Source organism: Bos indicus x Bos taurus, chromosome 13 (assembly GCF_003369695.1).
Source record: "Bos indicus x Bos taurus breed Angus x Brahman F1 hybrid chromosome 13, Bos_hybrid_MaternalHap_v2.0, whole genome shotgun sequence".
NCBI classification, from domain to species: domain Eukaryota; kingdom Metazoa; phylum Chordata; class Mammalia; order Artiodactyla; family Bovidae; genus Bos; species Bos indicus x Bos taurus.
In genome coordinates this window covers 15,755,864-15,777,493 of record NC_040088.1, presented here as the reverse complement: position 1 = coordinate 15,777,493, position 21,630 = coordinate 15,755,864, and the positions used below count along the sequence as shown (strand labels likewise).

Genomic DNA, 21,630 nt, shown 5'->3' with positions numbered 1-21,630 from the left:
TTCTGCAGCCCCTCGTGGTGGGATCTCTGGCCCTCCTGCCCCCTCACCCTACAGTCCGGGCTGCTCCTGGCTCCTCCTATGGACCAGGCCATCCCAAACTCATCTGCCAGTGACCACCGGGGGACCCTCGCCTTTCCAGACTGCCTCACCCTGGTGCTTTTGGCGCCCTCTGCTGGCGGTACCATGCCACTGCATGTTTCTCTCGACCACCTGAGGCAGTGCTCTGCTCCACTGGGTCACCCTTGACTCTCCTGTCTGGAGAGATGCCCCCAGACCCAGCCAACCCCAGGTCAGATGGTGCATAAAGAGAACCTGGCACCATCTCTGCTCATTTCCTATATGTCTCATATGTCCAGGGCTGACCCCCGATTCTTTTTTTCTTTTTAAAATATATATATGTATGTATTTGGTATGTATGCATGTATGCATGTATTTGCTATGTGTGTAAGCATATATTTGGTATGTATGTGTGTGGTATGTATGTATGTATGCATGTATTTGTTATGTATGTAAGCATGTATTTGGTATGTATGTGTGTGTGTTTGGTACGTGTATGTGTGCTTGGTACGTATGCATATATGCATTTGGTGTGTATGTGTGTGGTATGTATGGATGTATGTATTTGGTATGTATGTAAGTATGTATTTGGCTGCACCAGGTCTTACTTGTGGAATGCAGGATCTTTTAGTTGTGGCATGAGGGATCTAGTTCCTTGACCAGGGAATGAACCCAGGTCCCCTGCATTGGGTGCTCAGAGTCTTAACCATTGGACCACCGAGGACATCCCTCTGACCCCTGGTTCTGCAGGGAATGGGGGTGGGGGCCGTGGTGCCACCCCGTCCCCGCACCCCCCTGAGGCCCTGGGCTCCCACAGGTGCCCCCGCTCTTTCTGCTAGCATCCAGTCACTTCTCCCCATGCCTGCGGTCACTTCTGTAGGTCAGGCTGCCATCATCTCTTAAATGGGGGTGATTTTGACATAGTTCCTCACTCTCCCTCTTCTCCCTCCAGAAGCTTGTGATGGAAGTCTGTTCTCCACATGCAGCTGGAGGAGGGACTTTTTTAAAAAAACAAATAGTCAGAGGTGCTGCTCCTCTGAGTATAACTCTGCAGTGTCTCCCACGCACTGAGGGCAGAGCCGTCCCCGGATGGGCAGTTCTGAGTCCGCTGCCCTGTCCCCTGCTGACTTCTCCGGCGGTCATCTGAGATCCTTCCTGCAGCCTGCAAAGTGGATCCCCGTCTTCTGCCTCCTCTATCCTCACCTCTCTCTGCTCATGGCCCCAGCTTGAGCTCCCTCTGTCTCCTTGGAATCTTTCACTCTCCCTCGCTGGAGTTTGGGGGCTTCAGTGGCTTTTGGAGCCCAGTATCTCTCTGTAAGCTGCCTTCTCATTGGGGCTGACCCACATGTGGAGAAGTGGGAGGACAGACATGGCTCTTTCCTCACAGGGACTCTGTCAGGACCCAGTAGAGCCCTTGGGCGGAGCTGGGTTTTTAGGGGGAGGCTTCATGACTTGGGACTTCCCCAAGAACTAGCTTCTGGGTCAGAAATTCCTAAGTCAGAGGTTTCAAACTATAATCTAGGGGGGCCACTGATGGGGAGGGGGACCCCACCCACACACACCCCAGCTTCATTCAGCCTGAGCCTCCCTGCTTGAATTTATTGGCTATCTAACTTAAAGTTCTCCTTACAGTTTTGTTTGAAGAAAGCCTTCCGAAATTAAAAAGGAAAGGTTTTAAAGCCTTGTTCGAAATTTCATCCCATTCCACCAACATTTGCGAAGCATCTTACAGCTGACTTTATTCTTTATATTGCTTTTATATTTTTATCTTGTACATTATTAACTTACTCACAAGGAAACAGGCTCAGAAAGGTTACGTGGCTTGCCCGTGATCACACAGCACACACGTAATGGAGCTGGATTCAAACCCAGGCAGCTTGGCTCCGTTGTCCTTGTCGGGAACTGGGTGTGCCCTCATCGTGACCTGCCCGGAGCTGACCCTGCCTGTGTCCACCTTGCAGTGCTGCATCGACAACTTTGAGGAAATTGTCAAGCTGCTCCTTTCGCACGGTGCCAACGTGAACGCCAAGGACAACGAGCTGTGGACGCCCCTGCACGCCGCGGCCACCTGCGGCCACATTAACCTGGTGAAAATCCTCGTTCAGTAGTACGTGCCCCTCTCTCCCCAGGCGCAGCCTTCCCTCCGCCTTCGGTTTATCTATTTATTTTAATTGGAGGCTAATTGCTTTACAATACTGTGGTGGGTTTTACCATACACTGACATGAATCGGCCGTCAGCGCGCCTTTCGTGTTTTTCTGGGTCCTTGTTTTCGGTGTGTTTATAGGGTGACTTTCATCTCTCTCTTTTCCTGCCTCTTTGCTGCCTGTCCCTTTTCTCCCCACATTCCCTTCCATCCCTGTGTCTTTCTCTCCTGTTTCCCTTTTCTCCCCACATTCCCTTTCCATCCCTGTGTCTTTCTCTCCTGTCTTCCCTTTCTGTCTCTTCTTTCCTCCTTGATCTCACTTTGTCTTTTCCCCCGTGTCTCTCTTAATTCACGTTCTCTCTCTTTTCATTCTCTTCCTTTCTCCCGATATGATGGTCATAAAATACGCAGCACAGTTTACCATCTATGCATTCCAGGAACAAATCCCGTTTGGCCATGGCATATAATCCTTCTACTATGCTGCTGAATTTGGTTTGCTAGTATTTTCTTGAGGAGTTTTGCATCACTGTTCATAAGGGATATTGGTCTGTAGTTTTCTTGTATTGTCTCTGGCTTTGTATCAGGGTAAGATTCTCTTTCTTTTCATCTCTTTTTCTCTGTCTGTCCCCACGAGTCTGTATTCATCTCCATACTTATGTGTTGTTGCTGTTTTTCTTGCTATGAAAAAGCAGGCATTTTTCCTTGGCTCTGCCCCCTCAAATCCCATCTACATGCTTTTCTTTGGGGCAGAACCTACTTTGGGGGACACCATGTAGCAATGTCTTCTCTAGGAATAAGGCCATTTCCCTCTGTAGAGTTCTGAACAGTCTTCCCCCACCCGGAACTTCTTTCCAGTCTGCTCAGGCTCTGCAAACACAGGGAAGAGGCAATCTTGAATTTCAAGTGTATTTCATTGAACTCATCTAATGATTGGTGGGCATTTGAGCTGGGCCAAGCCCTGTGCTGGGCACTGAACACTCAGGGACACAAAAGTCCTGAGAAACTCAGCAGGAAATCAGGTGATTTCAGTCCCAGAACCGAGACAAAGTGAGATCAATGGTGGCTGGAGTCCCAGGAAAGCATCTGAGCACAGGGATTCAGGTATAGCGGCCAAGGGAAAGTGGCCTTTGGCGGAGGTCTCAGCAGAGCAGCCAGGGCCCATTGGGTGGCTACTCGGGTGATAAGAGATGCTTCCCTGGCTCAGAGAGGTGGATTAGCTTACCCAAGAGCACACAGGAGCTCAGAGAGGTCCCCGGGGAGGGCTGTTAGGCCAGAGGACTGGCAGGTGGCCCGTGCCCACACCTCTGATGAACACCTGGGTGTGGCTAAGTCTGCAGGGGCATCAGATGGCTACCATTCAATCAGAGGTGATGCGAGAGGAAAAGGGAGAGGATACCAGCATGGTGCCAGTCCCCAGCGCCAATCTGTACCAGAATCATGGGTTTAAAATGTGTAATCCTCAACCCCGCCCCATCCTCTTGAGAGACTCTGTTTCAGGAGGTCTAGAGTGGAGTCCAGGAAGCTTCATTTTATTTCAGTGGCATCTGAGTGATTCTGCCACAGGGCAGCCCAGGACCATGCATTTGGGAGCCACTGGCCCCAAAGGGGAATTCTCCCACGGGGTCCCAAGGCTCTCTCCTGCCTCGTCCTGGTTTCCCTTTGGGGCAGGGACTTAGAAGAGGAATTGGGGGTATCCTTGGGTGTTTCTGCACTTGGTCTAATATTGAAATAGGACAGGGAAAAGTAAAAAGAGCTGGCCCATGAAAAAGCCGGGTTTCCATATTGAACCTCTTACATCCTAGCTGTGTGACCTCAGACAAGTAACTGACCCTGTCTGAATCTTGTTTTCCCTTGAGTGAGATGGGGCCAGTAATACTGAACCAAGAAGACTATTATGAGGATTATATCAGATGATGTAAAGGGCTTAGATCAAGCCTGGCTCCTAGCAGATGCTTGGGAAGTAGTGCTACCACCATTAACTTTGTCTTTTCTTATTTGACATCTATCCTCAAGTGCCCACCTGCTGGTTCAGCAGAGGAGGAAGCTGGGGAAAGAGGCACAGCTATCCTGGGACTGTGGCCCCTTCCCCCCCAGGACCCCTGAGACCCTGGAGATGCAGTCCTTGCTGGGCTGCACCGTGGTTGGGTTGTGGGTGTTGGGGTGCACCGCGGGGTGTGGGTGAGAGGCTGGACAGTGGAGGCAGTCAGACCAACCCTCTGCACGTTCCTGGCCCTCACCCTGGTCCTCTCTCTGCAGTGGAGCCGACTTGCTCGCTGTCAACTCCGATGGGAACATGCCCTATGACCTCTGTGAGGATGAGCCCACCCTGGATGTTATCGAGACGTGCATGGCGTACCAGGGTAAGGACAGGGCCGCCGGCTGTGAAGTGGGCTGGGTGTGGGGCTGTGGCGAGCTTCTCTCAGATCAGTGCAGGTGAACAAGTTACGTAGAGACGTGCCCATCGCTTAGTGCTCAGGAACTGGGACAGGACCCCACGATGGTTGTTACCCATGTGATGGACAAGATTGAACACAGAACAAGCCTGGAAAACGAGCTGTGCACAAGGACGGGCGTGGCTGTCATCTGTGTCGCCCACACGCATGGGTAGCCTCAGCTGGCCCCATCTCTTCATCAGCTGTGACAGTTCAATTCAAAACATTCACAATAAAGATATATTCCCATTTGGGAAAATACAAAGTCAAGAACATTCACGGCTGCCTGCTCTGTGCCAGGCACCACTTGGGCTGCCAGGGACCCCAGATAAACAAGATGTGGGCTGTTCTCGGCTCACAAATGAGCTTCAGAGAGGAAACAAATACAGCAGAGACCAGCCCGCCCCCGCCACCCCAGTACATGCTCCTGAAAGGCCTCCTCTTTAGAAATATATCTCAAATCCAGACCCTGGACTGCAGTCTGAGGTCCTCCCCTCATCTCTGCCCTTGTGTTTCTGCCCAGATAGCTGCAGGAACCTCCCTTTTGGCCTGCCCATTCCCTGGCTCTGGAGCTTTCCTTGTCCACTTTCTGTAGAACTTCCTAATAATTTTTGTGCCAGTCTGGTTAATCTATGATCCCACCCCTTCTGTACTTTTAAGTGGAGTTATCAAAGCCATAGGATTATAAAGGAAACCACTGCTATTAAAGTAAGGCTCACCAAATACTTTTAAATGTGTAATATAGAAACTTCATTGATTCATGAAACAATAAGATAACATGATGTGAAAATACCTATAGTTTCTGTTGGTGACAAAGTCATGGGCACTGCCAATTCTGCTGTGAATTTGGACTAGAAGGAAATGCTATATCTCATTGAAAAGTTAGTGAAAATAGGACTTCTCTGGTGGTCCAGTGTATAAGAATCCAAGAATGCATTGGCAGACAGGGGACGTGGATTTGATCCCTGGTCCAGGAGGATTCCACATGCCCCTAAACAACTAAGCCCCTGTGCACCAGAGTCCCTGCTCTCCAACACAAGAAGCCATCACATTGAGAAGTTTAGACACCGAAACTAGCGAGTAGATCCCACTCGCCGCAACTAGAGAAAGCCCGCACCCAGCGAAAAAGACACAGCACAGCCAAAAAGAGACAAACAAATAAAAATTAAACAAATAAAAAATTAGTGAAAATAGATCATTCTTTTTCTCCCTTCAAGTTTACAGACCTCCCCTGAGTTCTATCCAAGAATGCTTGCTCTCATGGACCTTTTTTTCAGAGCAATCACTCTCTCCTTGGTAGCTGCCAGTAACACTTAAATTTTAGCCAGAGATTCAGGTTTGAAAATGTGTCTCTGAGTCCCTCCACCTCGATTTATTCAGCTCTCCATTCAGAAGTGATATATTCAGTAATTCAGTCGTGGCCGTGATAGAGATTCACTGAGCATGCCTGGTGCCTGGTGCTGCAAACACAGCTCTGGATGAAGTGGAAGAAATGAACAGAGACCTGGTCAGATAGAGCAGGCAGGGGAGGCCAGCTGAGGAGGTGATCCAGGCTGGACCTAAAGGATGAGACGGAGCCAGGAATTTGAGCAGCCGGAGGTGGGTAGGTGGGTGGTCGGGACTGCCAGGTAGAAGAGCTGTGTATGTAACAGTCATTGATATTAATACAGTGCCAACTGGATTCCAGGCTCTTGTTCATGGCCCAACACGTGGTGTTCATTTTCACTGGGCCTGGGAGAAATGATCTCTGAGCACATCTGTCTACACACTTGACGGCAGACCCTAGGAAAGAGGAGTCATTCTTACCCCCTCTGCCCTCACTCCCCTCCCCCATGGGTTCTCTGCCTGGGAATGCTGACTCAGTGCCCCTCTCCCCCACTGCAGGCATCACCCAGGAGAAAATCAACGAGATGCGGGCAGCTCCCGAGCAGCAGATGATTTCAGACATTCATTGTATGATCGCAGCTGGCCAGGACCTTGACTGGGTGGATGCCCAGGGGGCCACACTGGTGAGGAGAGGGGCCAGGCTGGATTGGGCTGGGGGGTTGAGACCAGAACCCAGACCGGCTGGAGCTGAACGGGGCCAGCACTGGGTGGAGGTCAAGCCTACACAGTGGGGGCCTGTCCGTAGCCTTGGACTTCCTCCCCCTTTTGGGGACAGGGTCCCCCCTGGAATGTGGAAAGTTAGCAGAGCAGGGATCAGCTGCTTTGAGAAGCTGGGGCTGGGAGTTGGGAGCTCTGGGTTGGGGAGGCTTGGCTCTGCCGTTCACATCTTCTGTCTCCAAGCTCCTCCTTTACCTCACGCTACTGTTGTCCATTCTGAGTTCATTATTTCCACCTCCTCCCATGATGTCTCCTGCTTCAAGACGGGTGCCACATTCATCCACTCATCCAGGCCATCTTGCTTTGCACCATTCATTCTCCTGCCTCACTGTACCCTCTCCCACCTCAGTGCCTTGTTTTATTGTCTGTCCCTGATGGGTTGGTGCAACAGCCTCTCTTCTGGTTCCCTGACTTCAGAGCCCAGACACCCCAGGGACCCATCCATCTTTGGTTCACCCATCCTATGGTTCACCCATCCATCTTTGGTTCACGCATCCATCCATTAGTTCACCTATCCATCCATTGGTCCACCCATCCATCCATTACTTCACCCATCCATCCATTGGTTCACCCATCCATTCACTGGTCCACCCATCCATCCATTGGTCCTCCCATCCATCCATTGGTCCACCCATCCATTCTTTGGTTCACCCATCCATCCATTGGTTCACCCATCCATTCACTGGTCCACCCATCCATCCACTGGTCCTCCCATCCATCCATTGGTCCACCCATCCATTCTTTGGTTCACCCATCCATCCATTGATTCACCCATCCATTCACTGGTCCACCCATCCATCCATTGGTCCTCCCATCCATCCATTGGTCCACCCATCCATTCTTTGGTTCACCCATCCATCCATTGGTTCACCCATCCATTCACTGGTCCACCCATCCATCCATTGGTTCACCCATCCATTCATTGGTCCACCCATCAGTTCATTGGTCCAGCCATCCATTCATTGGTTCACCCATCCATCATCCATCATCAACATACACATCCTCTGTGCCACATGCTTTACTAGACACTGAAGATAGAGAATGATGGAATCTTCTCTCTGTCTGCCTCATTAGCTTCACTCACTGTTTCAATTCAAGTGTCAGTGAAACCTTCTTGATCTTTCTTCATAGGCTTTCATAGCATGATACAGCTCAGTATTGGGGAAGTCTGCTTCTGCAGCCTCTAAACTGAGAACTAGAACATGGCCTTGGAAGCCTCCCTCAACCTTGCCCATGGCTGGGCCCATCCTGTCCTAGGCTTGGGGTCCATGTGATTGTGAGCACTCAGGGTCTCAGAATCTTCAGCTTTTCAGGTAGGGCTCAGCAGTACCAAGTTCCCTCACTGCCCCTCAGGCCTGATCTGGTAGCCTAGATGTGATCATTGGATTTCTCCCACCCTATTCCTGAGGCCCACCCTCTCACTGCCCCTCAGGCCTGATCTGGTAGCCCAGATGTGATCATTGGATTTCTCCCACCCTGTTCCTGAGTCCCACCCTCTGCCTCATCCCCCTTTCTTCTTTTTTTTAAATAAAACTTTTAAAATTGATTATTTGTTTATTTCAGTGAAATATAGTTGCTTTATCATATACTAGTTTCAGGTGTATAATACAGCGATTCAATATTTTTTATAGATTATACTCCATTAAAAATTATTACAAAATAATGGCTATATTTTCTTGTGCTGTACAATATACTTTGCTTATTTGTTTTATGCGTAGTAGTTTGTGTCTCTCAGCCCTCTACCCCTATCTTTCCCCTCTCCCTTCCCTCTCTCTATTAGTGAGTCTGTTTCTGTTTTGTTACACACATTCATTTATTTTTTAAATTCACATGTAAGTGATAACATAGAGTATTTGTCTTTGTCTGACTTCTTTCATGAAACATAATGCCCTCTAGGTCCATGTATGTTGCTGCAAATGCCATTATTTCATTCTTTTATATGTCTGAGTAGTATTCCATTGTCTATATATACACCACACCTTCTTTATCCATTCATCTGTTGACAGACACTTAGGTTGCTGCCGTATCTTGACAACTGTAAATGATGCTGCTATGAACGTTGGGGTGCCTGTATCTTTTCGAATTCGTGTTTTCATTTTCTTTGGATATATATCCAGCAGTGGAAGTAGTTCTCTTTTTTAGGTTTTTGTGCCTCATGCTCTTTTCTAAGAAAGGGGTCCCTGCTCAGCCCAGCACTCAAGAGTTGAGTCAGGTAGTTGGATTGGACGCTGCATGAAGAATGGACGAAGTTATGGCCAGGCTGTGCCAGGACACTGCCCGCCCTGGATGGGGCTCTGGGTCTGTGGCTCAGCCCTGAAGACACAGGGGTCTGCTCCTCCTGGGCTGGCCTCAGAGTGGCTTCACTCACATGGCTGGGCACACACTAGGTCTCAGTTCTTCCCAGTGAAGCAGGGAGGCGTACCTTCCCCAGGGGGCTGTTGGGAGGACTAAATGAGATTCTGCATGTAGCTGCTCAGCACAGAGCCTGTAAACTCTCAATAGATTCTGGTGATGAACTCATTATTATTATTAACATGATCACTTCTATTTATATAATAAATAACAAGGTCCTACTGTGTAGCACAGAGAACTCTATTCAACGTAATTATAGTTGTAATCCCCTGTAATGGGGAAGGAAATCTGGAAAAAAATATATGCAGATGAATAACTGAATTGCTTTTCTGTATACCTGAAACACTGTAAATCAACTATACTTTAGTAAAACAAAATTCAAAAAACCCATGAATATCGCTCTCCCGGTCATAACTTTTTATTCTCAGCTGTGTACCTGGCCCTGCAGCTTTTAATATCTGGCTGGCTGTGTGTGTCATTCTTAATAGTTGGCAAGCATCAAACATTTATAAATCAGATAGTGATACCAGTTTTCATGTGTGCCTGTTCCAGATCACACCCTGTTTTTTTTTTTTTTTTTTTCTGAAAATTAAAAAAAACAAAAAAACCCAAAACCTGTTTGCCAGAAACTTGTAGCCACCTGACCCCCGGATGACGCGGCATCTGGCCATCAGGGCTGTGTTCTGTTGGACCTCTGAGACCCCGTCTACAGGGCTCAGTGCAGAGTAAGCACTCAATAAATGCTGATGCCTTAACGACAGGGGCTTGAAGACAGAAGAGAAGCCCCTTCTCCCTTACCTTCTAGTTCCATACTGCAGACTTACTAATGCTCTGTAACGTGGCTGGTATCTTCACCTCCTTTGATTCCATTCTACTGGCCCCAAGTATGATCTGGGCCTTGGGCCGGGGCATGGGCTATCCTGCTTCCAAATGAGGGACCAGCCCCCATGGGGAGTGCTGACCCCTTTCCTCTCCTTCAGCTGCACATAGCTGGAGCCAACGGATACCTGCGGGCAGCCGAGCTCCTCCTGGATCATGGTGTACGCGTGGATGTGAAGGACTGGGATGGCTGGGAGCCCCTGCACGCCGCTGCCTTCTGGGGACAGGTAATTGTCACCCACAGTGCTGTGAGAGAGGCCAGCTTACGGCCAACCTGATGACCTTTGGGCTGGGAGTTGGTTCAAAAGAACACCTGACCCACTTAGGGTGTTGACTACAGCTAGTGTGTAGGATGTGAAAAGACCTACGGAGTTTACAAAAAGGATTGTCAAATTGTGTCCTAACAAGATGACAATCCAATTTGCCAAATTAGAAAATTTCCCACATTTCTGTCTTGAGTTTTTCTACTTGTTTCCCAGATAGAAATCTCTGTAGCTTTCGCCATTCCTCTTTAAACATTTGACAGCTCTGGAGTTATAGCTGACTCCTTCTGTCCCTCGGTATGGCTGAGTCATGCTGCAGGAGGTGTCAAGCCCATTGCATTTGCCAGAGTTCCTGGCTTTAGGGGGCAGAGCCTTCCCTGGGAGTCAGCTTTGCCCTACCATTCTTTGGATCATATCCTAAGAAGCTTTGAACTCTCACTGTCTCCAACTCCTAGGCTTTCTCAGCTATGGGCAGGGGGGAACCCGGGCTTCTTCCTGTGTTTCAGATGCAGATGGCAGAGCTGTTGGTGTCCCATGGGGCCAGTCTCAGTGCTAGGACGTCCATGGACGAGATGCCAATTGGTAAGTTCAGAAGGACCACACCTGCACTCATTGATTTTTTTGACGAGTGGAGGATAAATGGTTGAATATATGGTTGGATAGATGGTAGATGGATAGTTTGATGAATAAATTAATGGGTGGTAGATTAATGGATGGATAAGTGGGTGAATGTATGGATGAATAAATAAGAGGATGGGTGGGCAGAGGATGAACCTATGATGACTGGTTCAGCAAATAGGTAGACAGATGAACTAAAGGATGAGAGGGATTGAGTGGGTGGGGATATATGATTTCAGGCTCTTTTCATAATGTCTTGCTTGGGCTCTATGGGGTACCTTCTGGTTTCTCTTGATACATTTTATATCAGTGGAGAATTGATAACTCCTCTTGGAAGTGATCAAAGGTTTATGAATCCTTCAGTCATACCTGTGAATGGGGACTGTGCATGGGACCTGGGGTTTCCTCTTCTTACACTCCTCTAAGGATTGGGTTATAGCCCAGGAAATAAGGCTGGCACTGCTTTCTCCCCTCCACCCACACCCCAGAAGATATGAATTTTCAGTGGGTCTGGGGGGCCCTCGGGGATCACCAGACCCTTCTCTGTCCCCTACCATGGACTCCTCCACCCTTTCAGACTTGTGTGAAGAGGAGGAGTTCAAAGTCCTGCTGTTGGAGCTGAAACACAAGCACGACGTGATCATGAAGTCGCAGCTGAGGCATAAGTCATCTTTGAGCAGGAGGACGTCCAGCGCGGGCAGCCGAGGGTGAGTTGGGGGCAGGACAGCCAGGGGCGCCCAAGGATGCTCCTGCCCATGGAGCCTGGAAGCAGCCTCCCAGCACCTCCCTCTCCCCTTAGGAAGGTGGTACGTCGAGCCAGCCTGTCCGACAGGACCAACCTGTACAGGAAGGAGTATGAGGGAGAGGCTATACTCTGGCAGCAGCGGAGTGCATCCGAGGATCAGCGGAACTCCACCTACAACGGGGACATCAGGGAGACCAGGACAGACCAAGAGAATAAGGACCCGGTGAGAGCTTGCCTCCCACCTGGCCCCAGTGACCACTGCCGTGGGAGGGGAACAGATGGAACCCCAGCCTGGTGTTGCTTCTTTATCTCAGAGCCTTCGGAGGGAAGTCAGCTGGCCATCGCCCTTAAACCAGCTGGATCCTGTCTGATGGGGGTGCCTACTGTGGTTATTGAGGCTAGTGTAGGACGTGTTCACATCAGAGCTGGGTGATTGGCACACAGTAGGGGCTTATAACTTCCAGGGAGTGAGTGATCACCATGTGCCTGCTTGAGCTCCAGCAGGAGAGAGATTTTGTTCTGGCTTCCCAGAGGAGAAGGTTCAGTAGGGCGGCAACTCTGGGAGAGAAGGGTGTTAAAACTTTTTTAGGGGGAACCTAACAAGATGTTGAGAATTGTGTTGAGATATCGGGTTGGAAGAAAATTTTTGAAAAGTATAGGGGCTGGCAGAACATCTAAGAAGCTGGCTCTAGGAGTAGATACTGGTCTGGGCATTAAACCGCTTTCCTAGGAAGATGCTGTATTGTTTTCTGAGAACTTTTGTAATGAATTACCGCAAACTAGGTGGCTTAAAGCGAGACAAATGTCTTTTCTCCCAGTTCTGGAAGCCAGAAGTCTAAAAATCAAGGTGTCTCCAGGCTTGGTTCCTTCTGGATATCGGAAGGGGACTCTGCTCCATTCCTGTCTCCTAGCTTCTGCCATCTCGGGCATTCCTTGGCTTTTTGCTCGCGTGCCTCCAATCTCTGCCTCTGTCTCCACGTGGCCTTCTTTGTGTGTGGGTCTGTGTCTCTGTTTTCTCTTAGAAAGACACCAGTCGTTGGATTAGGGCCCACCCTCGTCCAGTGTGACCTCATCTTAATGTAACTGATCACACGTGTGAAGACCCTACTTCGAAGTAGGGTCACACTCAGAGATGTGGGGTGGATGTGAGTTTCGGGGGACACTATTTGACTCAGTACCGATGCATTCAAGTCCATGCCTGGCTGCACTCTTGCTGAGTGGAGTATACAAGTTTGGGGCCAGAGCAGAACTGCTGGGTACAAGGGAGGGGCTGACCATACCAGCAGTGGTGTGCCTTTGTGGTTCTACCATCACACAAAGAGCAGCGGAAAACATTTCTAGCCAGTGTTGCTTGGAGGGATACAAAATGTCTCAGTGGGACCCTGCTTCCCTGCATGAACAAGGAGGTCACGTGAGGGCTTGTCATAGGGCATGTTCCCACCAGGAGTGAAGGCATCTGCTCTAAAGAATCTCCATTGTGAGAGGAGTTTGGGGGAGAATAGATCCATGGATATGTACAGCTGAGTTCCTTTGCTGCCCACCTGAAACTATCACAATATTGTCAATCAACTATACTCCAATATAAAATAAAAAGAGTAAAAACAAAAAACAAAAAGAGGGACTTCTCTGGTAGTCCAAGGGCTAAGACTCCTCGCTCCCAACGCAAGGGACCTGGGTTTGATCCCTGATCAGGGGATAAACCACAACTACAGACCCAGCGCAGCCAAATAAATGTTAAAAAAGATTTGATTCAAAGTGTTTTTTTAAAAAGAGAGAATCCCCACTGAAACGCTGATTGGGATGGAGCCTGTACACTCGGAGCTCGAGTTCTGCCTCTACCCACCTAAGCTTGGGGGTTAGGAAAGAAAAGAGTTGTAGATTGAAATCAAATCACATTTCAGATTCTTCCCTGATATGCTTAATTATCTTTTCTTTGTGATTGAGGTGTAACTTGTATAACTTACAGAAATCTTAAACGAATTTTTCAATGACCTCTTTCCAATGTGTACCTTTAGGTGAAAGTACACGCATTTCTGTCACCCCAGAAAGCTCCTACGTTCCCTCTTCCAGGCAGCCCTTCTACCCCAAAGACATGAGTGTGTGCTTAGTCACTTCAGTCGTGTTCAACTCTTTGGGACCCCATGGACTGTACAGCCCTCCAGGCTCCTCTGTCTGTGGGGATTCTTCAGACAAGAATACTGGAGTGGGTTGCCATGCCCCCCCTCCAGGGGATCTTCCCAACACAAGGTTTGAACCCAGGTCTCCCGCATTGCAGGCAGATTCTTTACTGTCTGAGTCACCAGGGAAGCCCAGCTCAACCTGGTGCTCTGTGATAATCTAGAGGGGTGGGATGGGGGTGGGGTGGGAGGGAGGTTAAGGGGGTGGGGCTATATGCATGCCTATGGCTGATGCATGTTGATGTTCGGCAGAAACCAGCGCAACATAGTAAAGCAATTATCCTCTGATTAAAAGAGAAATGCAGGTTCTCAGGCCCCACAGGAGATGGACTGAATCATAAACCCTGGGGCTGGGACTCAGCACTCTGTGTTTTAACCAGCCCTCCAGAGGATTTGGATGCATGCAAGAATTTGAGAACCACTGATCTAAGGGTGTGTTTGCTCAGCCTGACTCCCAAGTCAGATTTCTGACAGGACTCTGCACAGATAGCCCCCAGGGCTGGCTGTGGTACCCACTTTTGGCAGAGCTGACTTCCTGATAGCAGGCACAGCCGTGATAAGACAACTGTGTCTCTTCAACCAGTGGCTCACGGTCTAAACTGTACAAGAAAATCACCTTGGGGAGGTGTTTTGTTTTTGTTTTTAAAAAAACCTGATGTCCGGACTGTAATATCAGTTAATTAAATCAGTCTCCAGGCTTCGGACTCAGGCACTGTATTTATTTATTTATTTATTAACAAATAGGCTTTATTTTTTTGAGTAGTTTTAGGTTTACAGAAAAATAAGTGGGGGGACTTCTCTGGTGGTCCAGTGTTTTAGACTCTGTGCTTCCACTGCAGAGGGCAGGGACTGGGGAACTAAGATCCCACGTGCTGTCGTGTGGCCAAAAAAAAAAAAGTTTTTTGTGTGTCTTCTGACCTTGTTTATAGTGATTTTTGGTATGCTTTATATTTTTGTTACTGTCAAATGTATCCACCTTTTCCTTAGAGTTTCTAGGTAGCAGCTCCTTTTAAAGCTCTTGTTACCCAGGGATTGCTGGGTGTAAAAGATCTGTGAGTAAGAACCTCTCCCATTTAGAGCAGAGATATCCCAGGAGTATAGGGAGAGGATTCTCAGTGACCAAAAAGCCCAACTAAGATTGACTTAGAGACACAAAAAGAATGCACTGGCTTGGGTAACTGGAAAGTCCGGGCCAACTGGATCCGGGGACTCAGAACATATCATCAGGGGACTTCCCCAGCAGTCCAGTGGTTCAGACTTCACCTTCCAGTGCAGGGGGTGCAGGTTCAATCCCTGGTCAGGGAGATAAGATCCCACATGCCTCGCAGCCAAAAATCTAAAACATAGAAACAGAAGCAATGTTGTAATAAATGTAGTAGAGACTTTTAAAATGGTCCACATCAAAGAATCTTTAAAAAAAAAAAAAAAAGAACGTATCACGAGGGTGCAGTGTCTCTGTCGTCTCTCTCTTCCTTAATGTTGGTTTCACAGCCAAGCAGACCTTTTGACACGCCGTCTCCCCAGTTTATGATTCTCACCCCTGCAGTTTCTATAGAAACAGAGCTGCTCTTCCCCAATTTTTCTAGCAGTAAGTCCCAGGGTTGAGTTTCATGGAACCAATTTCTGAACCCATTCCTGCACCAATTCCCATAGTGAGTTAATTGATTGGCCAGGTCCTGGGGTCATGGTTTATCTCCCGGAGCAAAGATGGGAGTCAGTCGGGTCTATCCAAACCCACGACTGGTGAGATTCCCCAAAGGAAAACGGAGGTCTTAGGTAGAGAAAATGGAAGAGGACGGGTTCAAGCAATCATGCCCTCAGTAGAGGCGCAGGTAGGGGTGGAGTTCAGATCCCCTAGCCAGCTGATGATGTTGTCCTTCTCACCCTCAGAACCCCAGGCTGGAGAAGCCCGTGCTGCTCTCCGAGTTTCCCACCAAGATCCCACACAGCGACATGGACATGCCTGTTGAGAACGGCCTCCGGGCTCCAGTCAGCACCTACCAGTATGCGCTGTGTAACGGGGACGTCTGGAAAGTGCACGAGGTGCCCGACTACAGCATGGCCTATGGCAACCCTGGCGTGGCCGATGCCACCCCATCCTGGAGTGGCTACAAGGAACAGAGCCCCCAGACGCTTCTGGAGCTGAAGAGGCAGCGGGCTGCGGCCAAGCTGCTCAGCCACCCCTTCCTGAGCACCCACCTGGGCAGTGGCGTGTCCAGGACGGGCGAGGGCAGCAGCGAAGGCAAGGCCCCCTTGATCGGAGGCAGAACTTCTCCGTACAGTAGCAATGGGACCTCGGTGTATTACACGGTCACCAGTGGAGACCCCCCACTCCTGAAGTTCAAGGCCCCCATAGAGGAGATGGAGGAGAAGGTCCATGGCTGCTGCCGCATCTCCTAGTCTCTGTGGGATGGAGGAGAGAGATGCTTGGGGAGAGGGGCCCTGGAATCCAGGCCAGCCCAGCAGCCCTGGCTGGGGGCGGGGGGCAGGGCAGCTGGGGCGGGAAGGGGGAGGTGGGCTCTGCGTTCCAGAGGAACTCAGAACCCACCTTTCAGCCAGCTGCCTATAGCATCACCACTTCCCATGGTTCTGCTTCTTGCTGCATTGTCTGCCATCAAAAAACAAGGCCCATCGTGGCTTCCTGTCTCATCCTACTGTCAGATTTTGGGAGGGCGAGCTGGGATTCCAGTTCTGTTGTTGGTCAAGGCTTCTCTGGACCAGTACTCACACATCGCATATCAACACACACACACACACACACTCACACTCAGTCAACTTGTGTAGGGATGACACAGCTGGGCTCATGGGAAGCAGGTGGGAATGAAAATTTGTGAGCTCTTCTAAGAGGACTGAAGTTAAGATTCAGAGTTTTGTTACCACTGCCAACATGGCTTTAGCAGGGGAGGGGGCCTGCTAACCTGAGACCCATCATCTTGCCTGGAGTCCTGTGACGACTTGGTATTGTTGTCTCCATCTGGTGGGAGCAGGAGGTCTTCTCTGTGTTCAGAGGGAGCTATGGTAAAGAATCTGATTGCAATGCAAGAGATGGGGGTTCGATCCCTGGGTCCAAAAGATTCCCTGGAGAAGGGAATGGCAACCCACTCCAGTATTCTTGCCTGGAGAATTCCATGAACGGAGGAGCCTGGTGGGCTGCAGTTCATGGGGTCGCAAAAAGTCAGACACAACTGGGCGACCAACACTTTCACTTTGATGCACCCACAGCAGGTGGATGAGATGGATGTAGACCTGCTCCCCACAGCCTTGCCCATGCCTAGAGCCAGCTGTGTGAGCACCCAGGGGCCAAGGTAGAACACCAGGTAATTCTGCTCCTGGAATAATCCAAATCTATTTTGCTCTTGGATGGAAGCTTCAAAATGTGGCGAGGAGAGGGAACAAAGGTAGCATAAGTGTGTTGGATAAAATAATTCCTTTAGACTGTAAAACTCCAGGTTGGGGAGGGGGATCGGTGAATTAGCTTTCTTTCACAGACAGTTATCATGATCACTAGGTTTTACTGACTGGTATTGAAAAAAAGTGAAGCTAAGGGAGAAGCTTCAGTTGGAAGGGCTTTTCCAGGGGGAGAGGTGAGTTCATGTTTTTAATTTCTGCAGACATCTCTGTTCAGCATGACAGAGCCCAGCGCCCTGACCGAGCTTTGTGACTGGTCAGATGGTTTCAGTCCAGCCTGTCTCACCCAGTCCTCCTCAGACTGAGCCATCAGAGTGAGCAGTGGAGGGCTGCTGTGGCCCCCACCTCTCCTAGAGTGAATGTTCAGGACTCCCGGCCCAGCTTTGCTTTTTTAGGAATGCCCAGTGACATGGGCTTTCCAGTTGGCTCTTGTGAGCTCCTGTCTGGCCCAGGGGCTGCTATCCTGCTCCGGCCCAAGCCTGCAAATCCAAGGTGCCCATCTGTGCTCCAGCGTCGTGCACCGCATTCCAGTGGTGGTGCTGGAGTTGGGTCTTGCACCAGCTTTACAGTTTCACGGCCCCCAATCTTTCTGATGCTGGGGAGGGAAGACTGCGAGGGACAGGATGCCTGCCTCCTCTCCACTGCGTCCTCTCATGAGCCCTTTGAAATTGTTGCCCACGAGTTGGACGCTGTCCACGGGCTTGGCCAAAACCTACTGGTGTAACTAACTAGCTGCAGGTCTGTTTCCTGCTCCGTGCGCCTTTTACTTGTTCTAAAACTACCTCTTTAGAGCTCTGAAGGGGGCCCCTGAAGTCCAGATTCAGAAATTTGGGGGACAAATCTGGGTTCTCTTTAACCCTTTTCTTTCTGAACCTATGAGAAATTCTCCCTGTGAGACATCTGGGCCAGAAGTTGGGGCTGGTGGGGGCCCCTTGTGCCACAGTGCTAGTAAGGGGGTCTGCTGTTTGTCCCAGTCCTCCACTGTGGCCCCCAGGGCTCCTGTAGCCCAGAGGCAGAGCTGGATTCCAAGGGTTCTGGCTGATGCTTCACCAGGTGCAGGGCAGCTGGACCGGAGAGCAGGGCCTCAGGAGTCACTTCGCCCCTGGTGGCTCCTGGATGCAGGGAGAGTCACAGCATCAGACCACTCCCACCCCAGTTTCAGGGCGGATCCAGTGTAGAGTGGAAAGTCAGGTCAGGTGACTGCAGACAGGTGTGCGTGACGCCTGCCACATCTCTGGGGTCTGGGGCTGGCTCTCTTATCTCATCCTATGATTGGGTCAGGGCAGGGATGATCCAAAACACTCATACCTTTAGGCTTTAAAAACAGTGTTCAGATGAGACTGACACTGGAATTCCTCTTGAGCTGTGAGCTGGGAGGTCCCGAGGGAAGCCACACGCTCCTAGGAGAGAGCTGTGCAGGTTTTCAGGTGTTTGCTCAGAGACCAGAGACTGAAGGCATTTATTGCCCCCTCTGAGTCCTTCTGGCTGTTTCCTCCTTCCTCCCTTGCTTCCTGCTCCTGGGCCACTGTCTCCCACCCAGAAGGCTGGGAGTCCCAGCTGATTGCCTGACAGGAGCCAACTGCAGGCTTTTGGGCATTAACTCATGTTTTCAGTCAGGGATAAACCATTCCCATCAAGTCCCAGGGAAACTTTCCCTGTGGATCTCCTTGGTGTCGAGGGACAAGCTGGGGCCAAGGTCATTGAGTTATTCACTCTGTAGTTTATTGAGTAGCTGAGGCTCACCAGGCACTGTGTTAGGCTCTGGGGATAGAGGAGGAACGAGGTGGAGTGAGGACACTGCTCTTTACAGTTCTCATCCTTGGAGGACCACGAGTACCAGCAACTCCCATTTGATTCAGAGACAGAAAAGCTGTGTCCTGGTCCATCAACCCTGTGCTTTTCTGCTCTTGAGAATCCCTGGACTGTGGATTCCTTTAGTTTGGAGGTTGCTGAAATGGCCACCCTTGGATAACATTTGCCACTAAATGGTGGAGATGCTGGGTCTTGGGTTCCAGGCAGATGCCATCTGAAGTCTATCTGGAACTTTCAAGGATAGCTGCCTTCCAGCCAGCATCTTTTGGGCACTGTCTAACAGCAGTTTGAAGTCAGTGTCTGGAAGAAAAAGGAGCCTGGAATTTGCTGCCAAATACAACTCAGGTTCTTCAGCTCATTGTCTCTTGCTCGTTTATTACCTAATCCTCCTGCCCCACCAGTGGATAGTGGGAGGAAAAGGAGCTTCTCCTTTAACATCGAAGCCTTTCCTCATAAGTCTGCCTCTGTTCCTGGCAGATATGGAGCAGGGAGCACGGAGAAAGCTGGCAAGATCGATCAGATGCCCAGCTCCTGGTTAGACCCCAGTCTGGTGGCAGTTCCTGGCAGATTAAAGGAGGCTATTTCTAAAGCATGTGCCACATAGCTCCATGTGAGCTCCAGCCCTTGCTCCCACCCTGAAAATTGGTGACTCTCACCAGAGACTGAGCTGCTGGCTAGTAGCTCCAGGAAGTTGAATGAACCCTAAGCCTAGGTCTTCTGAAGACTTAAGGATGTAATTCTCCATCAGATTATGCAGCATTGATGAAACTGCTCTGTACTGTTTGATCAATCTCAGCAGGCTTAGAAAAGTTAACAAGGGTGTGTCCCCTGACCTACCCACCAGTTGGCTGGCCTTGTCATAACATGAGACCCATTTTGGTTATTGGTGTCAGATACCTTTTGATCTGGAGTTCTCTCTCCCACTTGCTTTTCCAGAGCAGAATACTGGGATGCTTTCCAGAAGCGTGCTTCTTACAGGATGCCTAGAAGGACTCTATTTAACTCTTGCTATTGTGACCTGGGGACAGCCTCCCCTCCCCCAGGGCACTTAAGAGCCAAGGGTCATGTGGCCAGTGGGTGACTTTGCAGAAGTGACTGCCTTCGCTAGAAGCACCCCTCAACAAGAGTCTCTTGTTGGTCAGTTGGTCAGAGGGCCTGCTTCCCATGGGCGCTGTGAGTGCCAAGGTGCGGGGCCTGGCTCTGCGCACCCAGGAAAAGTCTGCAGATCCCCAGCCCCCCCGCAATAATTCACCAGACCAGAAGCCACTGATGTACAGAGAACACTTAAGAAAAATGTATTTTATGTGAAAAAAAAAGTTAAATCTCTGTATACTGTATCAGCAGCTTTGTGTAAAAATGGCAATCAAGAGAGTCTAATATATTTAAAGCCTTTTTTAAAAAAAAAAATCCTCGCAGATCTTTGATATTGTATTGAAGTAACTTCCAGGTAAGCTCCTTGCCACATGTGGCAGTGGTGGGCCATTTGAGACCGTGGCTCAACCACGTCCCAAAGGGGCGTGCCCCTGGAGTCGCTTCCAGTTGCCAAGGCCTGTGACAGAATTCGCTGTTAAAGAGTTTTTAATTAAGATGAATTAAATTCCTTTTAATAACACCTGCTCGGTGTGGCTGTGGTCATTGCTATGAACTTGCTTGAACTATAAGGATTTGAATTCACAAAGAGGTGATGCCTGGGATAGATGGCTGGGGAGGCTTCCCCGTCCCTGCCCCCACCACAGAGGCCTTGCCTGGTTGGCCCCTAAATCACAGGGAGGCCTGAGGGCTCAGCCATGGAGCAAGTATCTTTCTAGACTGCAAGAAGGTGAAACAGGATGAAATCAAGAAAATAAGAGTGGTTGAAAATGACCTTCAGGGACTTCCTGGTGGTCCAGTGTTGAGGATCTGCTTTCCAATCCAGGGGATGCGGGTTTGATCCCTGGCCAGGGAACTAAGATCCCACGTGCCTCAGGGCAGCTAAGCCCATGCTGCGTGTGCAACAAGAGAAGCCCCTGCACCACAACTTGAGAAAGCGTGCGTGACACAACAAAGACCCAGCACAGCAAAAATAAAGAAAGGACATTCATCCTATCAAATGTTGCTTTTGAAATTAGCATGGAGCCCTATGATAGCTCCTCTAACATTCTCTTCCCACACTTTGTCTGATGACATATATAACGGGGCTGCCCCCTCTTCTGTTCTCTTGACCTGTCCTTCTCTCCTCCCCACTCTATCCCTGTCCTCCTCATATAGTTTACAGTGGGGAAGTCAAATACTGCTTCACATTTTTACAACAACTCAGCAGGTAAGACTGTGGTCATCCTCACTTCTGACCTCAGGCAATGGAGAGATTGATATGCTCTAGGGTTACACAGCCCTAGACAGTGGTCCTTGCTTTCATCACGTACAGAAATTTGTGGGTATCTTGAAAGAGCATGAAAAAGGGTGCTCTCTTGGACCCTTCTGGATGCTGGCTGCCAGGACAGGGACACACAGACGTTCCCACACTTGAGCTTGAAAAACTTCACAAACAGGCTGGGTTTGAGGAGAGAGGATGAACAGAGATATCTGTGTAGCAGTGGACATTCATTGATTTGAAAAGTATATTGTTTTTTCAATGCTAGTGGTAACCTCTCACATTTATGA

At 49.6% G+C, this 21,630-nt stretch overlaps 1 protein-coding gene across 3 annotated transcripts in view; it reads left to right on the top strand.

The window, feature by feature from the left end:
• PPP1R16B (protein phosphatase 1 regulatory subunit 16B) overlaps positions 1-20,602 on the top strand; it is a 107,475-nt gene extending 86,873 nt beyond the window's left edge. For all 3 annotated transcript variants that reach the window (XM_027558547.1, XM_027558546.1, XM_027558548.1), the window contains exons 4-11: positions 2,019-2,164; positions 4,458-4,561; positions 6,518-6,642; positions 10,069-10,194; positions 10,737-10,812; positions 11,426-11,555; positions 11,648-11,816; positions 15,661-20,602. In XM_027558547.1, coding sequence (XP_027414348.1) covers positions 2,019-2,164; positions 4,458-4,561; positions 6,518-6,642; positions 10,069-10,194; positions 10,737-10,812; positions 11,426-11,555; positions 11,648-11,816; positions 15,661-16,170 — 1,386 coding nt within the window. In that variant the 3' untranslated portion in view covers positions 16,171-20,602. The remainder of the gene's footprint in view (positions 1-2,018; positions 2,165-4,457; positions 4,562-6,517; positions 6,643-10,068; positions 10,195-10,736; positions 10,813-11,425; positions 11,556-11,647; positions 11,817-15,660) is intronic.
• The last annotated feature ends 1,028 nt before the right edge of the window (positions 20,603-21,630 follow it).